The sequence below is a fragment of the Salarias fasciatus genome, unplaced genomic scaffold (genome assembly GCF_902148845.1).
Source record: "Salarias fasciatus unplaced genomic scaffold, fSalaFa1.1, whole genome shotgun sequence".
NCBI lineage: Eukaryota > Metazoa > Chordata > Actinopteri > Blenniiformes > Blenniidae > Salarias > Salarias fasciatus.
This window is the reverse complement of record NW_021941362.1, coordinates 1-7,500: the sequence shown is the minus strand read 5'-3', so window position 1 is coordinate 7,500 and position 7,500 is coordinate 1. Positions and strand designations below refer to the sequence as shown.

General features: G+C 51.0%; 1 protein-coding gene across 1 annotated transcript in view; it reads right to left on the bottom strand.

Moving 5' to 3' along the window:
• LOC115384883 (disks large homolog 4-like) overlaps positions 1-7,289 on the bottom strand; it is a 22,215-nt gene extending 14,926 nt beyond the window's left edge. The window contains exon 1 of the mRNA XM_030087058.1: positions 7,191-7,289. Within this exon, the coding sequence (XP_029942918.1) occupies positions 7,191-7,220 (30 nt within the window). The 5' untranslated portion in view covers positions 7,221-7,289. The remainder of the gene's footprint in view (positions 1-7,190) is intronic.
• Positions 7,290-7,500: the final 211 nt, after the last annotated feature.

Genomic DNA, 7,500 nt, shown 5'->3' with positions numbered 1-7,500 from the left:
GGGTGAATGAAGGGTGGATGAGGGGTGGATGAAGGGTGGATGAAGGGTGGATGAAGGGTGGATGGAGGGTGGATGAAGGATGAAGTATGAATGAAGGGTGGATGAGGGGTGGATGAAGGGTGGATGAAGGGTGGATGAAGGGTGGATGGAGGGTGGATGAAAGGTGGATGGAGGGTGGATGAAGGGTGAAGTATGAATGAAGGGTGGATGAAGGGTGGATGAAGGGTGGATGAAGGGTGGATGAAAGGTGGATGGAGGGTGGATGAAGGGTGAAGTATGAATGAAGGGTGGATGAAGGGTGGATGAAGGGTGGATGAAAGGTGGATGGAGGGTGGATGAAGGGTGAAGTATGAATGAAGGGTGGATGAAGGGTGGACGAAGGGTGGATGAAGGGTGGATGAAAGGTGGATGGAGGGTGGATGAAGGGTGAAGTATGAATGAAGGGTGGATGAAGGGTGGATGAAGGGTGGATGAAAGGTGGATGGAGGGTGGATGAAGGGTGAAGTATGAATGAAGGGTGGATGAAGGGTGGACGAAGGGTGGATGAAGGGTGGATGAAAGGTGGATGGAGGGTGGATGAAGGGTGAAGTATGAATGAAGGGTGGATGAAGGGTGGATGAAGGGTGGATGAAAGGTGGATGGAGGGTGGATGAAGGGTGAAGTATGAATGAAGGGTGGATGAAGGGTGGACGAAGGGTGAATGAAGGGTGGATGAGGGGTGGATGAAGGGTGGATGAAGGGTGGATGAAGGGTGGATGAAGGGTGGATGGAGGGTGGATGAAGGGTGGATGAAGGGTGGATGAAAGGTGGATGGAGGGTGGATGAAGGGTGAAGTATGAATGAAGGGTGGATGAAGGGTGGACGAAGGGTGGATGAAGGGTGGATGAAAGGTGGATGGAGGGTGGATGAAGGGTGAAGTATGAATGAAGGGTGGATGAAGGGTGGATGAAGGGTGGATGAAAGGTGGATGGAGGGTGGATGAAGGGTGAAGTATGAATGAAGGGTGGATGAAGGGTGGACGAAGGGTGGATGAAGGGTGGATGAAGGGTGGATGGAGGGTGGATGAAGGGTGAAGTATGAATGAAGGGTGGATGAAGGGTGGATGAAGGGTGGATGAAAGGTGGATGGAGGGTGGATGAAGGGTGAAGTATGAATGAAGGGTGGATGAAGGGTGGACGAAGGGTGGATGAAGGGTGGATGAAAGGTGGATGGAGGGTGGATGAAGGGTGAAGTATGAATGAAGGGTGGATGAAGGGTGGACGAAGGGTGAATGAAGGGTGGATGAAGGGTGAAGTATGAATGAAGGGTGGATGAAGGGTGGATGAAGGGTGGATGAAGGACAAATGAGAAGGAAAAGAAACGGGGGACGGAGCAGAAGACGGGACGGTGGAGCAGGACAGTGATGCAGTTGCCGTAGTAACACGTCGGCTGAGAGCCGTGGTTGCCTGGCAACTGACATCATCACTCCAGAGAGGAGGAGGAGGAGGAGCCAGCCTCCATTCATAAAAACAGACCGTCTGTCTGATTACATCACCTGTCCGTCTGTCCATCTGTCCCTCACCTATCTGTCTGTCCGTCCCTCACCTGTCTGTCCGTCCCTCACCTGTCCGTCCCTCACCTGTCTGTCTCCGTCCCTCACCTGTCTGTCCGTCCCTCACCTGTCTGTCCCTCAACTGTCCGTCTGTCTGTCCCTCACCTGTCTGTCCCTCACCTGTCTGTCTGTCTGTCCCTCACCTGTCTTTCATATGATGGTAAACGTGTCCATTAATATGTCATCTGAGTGAAATGTGTTGCTGGAAAGACGCCCTGATGGTGAGGACAGTTTATACACGCACACGCACGCACACATGCACGCCCGCACATGCACACGCACACGCACACGCACACACACACACACACACCTCGGTTTGCGCTTCATGTCTGGAACTACGGGAAGCAGAAACTGATCTCAGATCAGCAGAAACCAGAGACTGTGGGAAAAGTGGACGGCGCACGTGTCTCCAAAACATGAGGCCGACCCGGAGGTGTCAAAAACTGTCAATCTCACAGCGCCCAGCAGGGGGCGCTGCAGACAGGCTGTGAATCCAGAGAGTTCACTTCAACATGAAACATGAATAAAGCTGATCGGCTGAGCTGCTGCAGCTCAGAGTTTTTCATTGCATTTCATCGCCAGAGGAGCGATCAGCTGATCCATCTGAAGACATGTTGATACTGGATTTTATATGGAGCGGTAAAGTTTTCATAATGAGGGGGCGGGGCTACCTGATGGACAGGTCTGCTCTTCCAGCAGGTTTACTTGAACATTAAATTCTCCTCTAATTGTTATTTTCCACAGTGACTCAGTCTGTTGTCTAGTTTTAACTAGTTGTTGGTTCATTGTAACCATGACTAGTTCCTGGATTAACGACTCCTGTTTCTGATCAGTCTGGTTTCTTCACACACTGGTGTGTTTCCTGCAGAGCGAAGGGAACGTTTCTCATGACGAGTTCATCATCCCGCCATCAGGAGGACGAGCAGACGGAGGACGGACGGCAGGAGAAGCAGCTGTTCTCCAGAGCTCAGGTTCTGGCAGTGGAACAGGAAGTGAGAGGCAGGAGGAGGAAGTAACTGGAACTCTGTAAACCCTGCAGCTCCATGCTTCTCGGGATCCTCCTGTTTGTCCAAACTGTCCTCAGCTCTGTCCTGCTGGAGACGCTTTCAGTCAGTGTTCTGATGTTTGGACCAGAGGACGACTGACAGATATACTGGTGTCCTAAACACACCATGATGTCATCAGGTACACAGTGTGATGTCATCAGGATGACAGTGACGTCATCAGGTACAAAGTGACGTCATCAGGACGACAGCGACATCATCAGGTACAGTGTGATGTCATCAGAATGACAGTGACGTCATCAGGTACACAGTGTGATGTCATCGGGTACACAGTGTGGTGTCATCAGGACGACAGTGACGTCATCAGGAACACAGTGATGTCATCAGGTACAGAGTGTGATGTCGTCAGAACGACAGTGACATCATCAGGACAACAGTGACGTCATCAGGTACAGAGTGTGATGTCGTCAGAACGACAGTGACATCATCAGGATGACAGTGACATCATCAGGAACACAGTGATGTCATCAGGTACAGAGTGTGATGTCGTCAGAACGACAGTGACATCATCAGGATGACAGTGACGTCACCAGGACGACAGTGACGTCACCAGGACGACAGTGATGTCATCAGGACGACAGTGACGTCATCAGGTCCTGGTTCCAGCTGCTCATTAACTTCACGGCGTTCTCGCCTGGTCTCAAGACGACTGACAGCTGTGTTCTCTCACTCACACAGTGCTACTGAGAACTGAGGAACGGACCAAAAACAATGAATTCCCATCATGCACCTGCACTGCACAGAGATAAACATGATGCTTTCCCAGCATGCACCTGTTCTCTCTCCTGTCTCTGAGCTCTTCTCTCTGAACCCAAATTCTGCCATTTATCAGTTTGATACTCCACGAAAAAACCACCACTAAAACTGACTGCTCACACACACACACACACACACACACACACACACACACACACACACACACACACACACACAAGCTTCATGAGGTCGTGGATGTCTTCATGAATCACGTGTGCCCCGGTAACCATCAGAAAGAGAGAGAGAGAGAGAGAGAGAGAGAGAGAGAGAGAGAGAGAGAGAGAGAGAGAGAGAGAGAGAGAGAGTTATGTTGTTCATTCTTTCAGCTTCAGTAGAAAGTCGTTTCTATTTTCTGCTCTCAGATCCCTGAAATAACCACTGCTATCTTTAGCTACATCAGTACACACACACACACACACACACACACACACACACACACACACACACACACACACACACACACACACACTCACTCTGATGGCCCCAGCAGAAACACCCAGGTGCTCAGGAAGCCTAGAAGCTCCGAAACATTTCATTTGGTGGAAATGGTCCAAAGGTCAGAGGTCAAATGAGGTCACCTTCCTCCAAAATCAATGAGAATGACCCCTGCATGACTGAGGCAGGCTGTGGGCGGAGCTAACCTCTGACGGAGGGGTTAACCTCTGAGGCAAGGGCTAAACTCAGAGGGAGGAGCTGAACTGTGTGGGCGGAGCTAATGTCTGTGGGAGGAGCTAACCTCTGAGGGAGGAGCTGAACTGTGTGGGCGGAGCTAATGTCTGTGGGAGGAGCTAACCTCTGAGGGAGGAGCTGAACTGTGTGGGCGGAGCTAATGTCTGTGGGAGGAGCTAACCTCTGAGGGAGGAGCTGAACTGTGTGGGCGGAGCTAATGTCTGTGGGAGGAGCTAACTTCTGAGGGAGGAGCTGAACTGTGTGGGCGGAGCTAATGTCTGTGGGAGGAGCTAACCTCTGAGGGAGGAGCTGAACTGTGTGGGCGGAGCTAATGTCTGTGGGAGGAGCTAACCTCTGAGGGAGGAGCTGAACTGTGTGGGCGGAGCTAACCTCTGGAGGAGGAGCCTGGCTGCGGGGGTCTCAGTGTGACCTGGAACCCCCCCAGCAGAACTGCATCAGGAGCTGAAGACAGAAAGCTGATCAGCTGATAGACGAGGAACCCTCTGGAACCCCGAGGGGACAATGTCTAACACACACACACACACACACACACACACACACACACACACACACACACACACACACACAGAAGAACAGACGATCTGGGTTCAGGATCAGGCTGATCAGTCCGGTTCCACATGGTTTCTGGTAAGAACTCAACTTCAACTCCACAGGGTTCTGTCTAGAACCTAGACGACAGTTAAACCTGGAGTTCCACAGGGTTCTGTCTAGAACCTAGACGACAGTTAAACCTGGAGTTCCACAGGGTTCTGTCTAGACCTAGGACGACAGTTAAAACCTGGAGTTCCCATCAGGGTTCTGTCTAGAAACCCTAGACTACAGTTAACCTGGAGTTCCACAGGGTTCTGTCTAGAACCTAGACGACCGTTAAACCTGGAGGTCCACAGGGTTCTGTCTAGAACCTAGACGACAGTTAAACCTGGAGTTCCACAGGGTTCTGTCTAGAACCTAGACGACAGTTAAACCTGGAGTTCCACAGGGTTCTGTCTAGAACCTAGACGACAGTTAATCCTGGAGTTCCACAGGGTTCTGTCTAGAACCTAGACGACAGTTAAACCTGGAGTTCCACAGGGTTCTGTCTAGAACCTAGACGACAGTTAAACCTGGAGTTCCACAGGGTTCTGTCTAGAACCTAGACGACAGTTAAACCTGGAGTTCCACAGGGTTCTGTCTAGAACCTAGACGACAGTTAAACCTGGAGTTCCACAGGGTTCTGTCTAGAACCTACGTTCTCCACATTCCACATGGTTCCTGTAGAAACATCATCGGGGAACCGTCCAGTAACTTCCACTGTTCTGCAGAATAAACACATCTACTGATCAGTGGAACCTGAAGAACCTGATCAGTCTGGACCAGAACCACTGAGAGGAACCCAACCAGAACCACTGAGAGGAACCTGGGCTACCTTGGACCAGGACCAGAACACTAAACCGGTCTTCAGAACCTCCTCTGTTGAATCTAGAACAGGAACGTTTTGAATCTTTCAGCGGTTAAACCTGATCAGAGAACCAATCAGGGAGAACCGATCAGGGAGAACCAATCAGGGACAACCAATCAGGGAGAACCAATCAGAGAACCGATCAGGGAGAACCGATCAGGGAGAACCAATCAGGGAGAACCAGTCAGGGAGAACCAATCAGGGAGAACCAATCAGAGAACCGATCATGGAGAACCAATCAGAGAACCGATCAGGGAGAACCGATCAGAGAACCGATCAGAGAACCGATCAGGGAGAACCAATCACGGAGAACCAGTCAGGGACAACCAATCAAGGAGAACCAATCAGGGAGAACCAATCAGAGAACCGATCAGGGACAATCAATCAGAGAACCAATCAGAGAACCGATCAGGGAGAACCAATCAGGGACAACCAATCAGAGAACCAATCAGAGAACCGATCAGGGACAACCAATCAGAGAACCAATCAGTGAACCAATCAGGGAGAACCAATCAGAGAACCAATCAGAGAACCGATCAGGGACAACCAATCAGGGAGAACCAATCAGAGAACCAATCAGGGAGAACCAATCAGAGAACCAATCAGAGAACCAATCAGAGAACCGATCAGGGAGAACCAATCAGGGAGAACCAATCAGGGAGAACCAATCAGACAACCAATCAGGGAGAACCAATCAGGGAGAACCAATCAGACAACTAATCAGGGAGAACCAATCAGGGAGAACCAATCAGAGAACAGATCAGGGAGAACCAATCAGGGAGAACCAATCAGAGAACCAATCAGAGAACCGATCAGGGAGAACCAATCAGGGAGAACCAATCAGACAACCAATCAGGGAGAACCAATCAGAGAACCGATCAGGGAGAAATAATCAGAGAACCAATCAGGGACAACCAATCAGAGAACCAATCAGGGACAACCAATCAGGGAGAACCAATCAGGGAGAACCAATCAGAGAACCAATCAGGGACAACCAATCAGAGAACCAATCAGAGAACCAATCAGGGAGAAATAATCAGAGAACCAATCAGAGACAACCAATCAGGGAGAACCAATCAGGGAGAACCAATCAGGGAGAACCAATCAGGGAGAACCAATCAGACAACCAATCAGGGAGAACCAATCAGGGAGAACCAATCAGAGAACCAATCAAGAGAACCAATCAGGGAGAACCAATCAGAGAACCAATCAGGGAGAACCAATCAGGGACAACCAATCAGACGGAGAACGACGGAGAACGTGGGAGAACGTGGCAGAACGTGGGAGAACGTGACAGAACGTGGGAGAACGTGGGAGAACGTGACAGAACGTGGGAGAACGTGGGAGAACGTGACAGAACGTGGGAGAACGTGCGAGGCGCAGACTGACACACTGATCCATGTGCTGAACACACACTAGCTACAGGCTGCAGCTAGCAGGCTAACAGCATGCTAACACCTTCACACACAACATGCACACGTGAAGAGGGAGAGCGCGCGCGCGCGCGCACGCACACACACACACAAGAGACGGATGGGAGCGGGACACACATGATTCATGAAGACATCCGAGTCCTCATGAAGCGCGCGCGCGCGCGCGCGTGTGTGTGTGTGTGTGTTTTGCTGGATGCGTGCGGGCGGTCTGCTCTTACCTTGGTGGTGACAATGCAGAGGCAGTCCATAGCCACACACACACACTCACACACACTCACACACACACATTTTAACACACACTCACACACTCATGCCCGTTCCCTCTCTCGGTCGCCCTCCCCCTCTCCCCCTCTCTCTCTCTCTCTCTCTTTCTCTCTCTCTCACTCTCTCTCTCTCTCTGTCTGTCTCTCTCTCACTCTGTCTATCCTCTCTCTCTCTCTCTCCCTCTCTCTCTCTCTCTCATCCTGTCTCTCAGTACCAGGATGGGGGAGGCAGGCAGTGCAGGACACCAGCGAGACAGAAACTGTG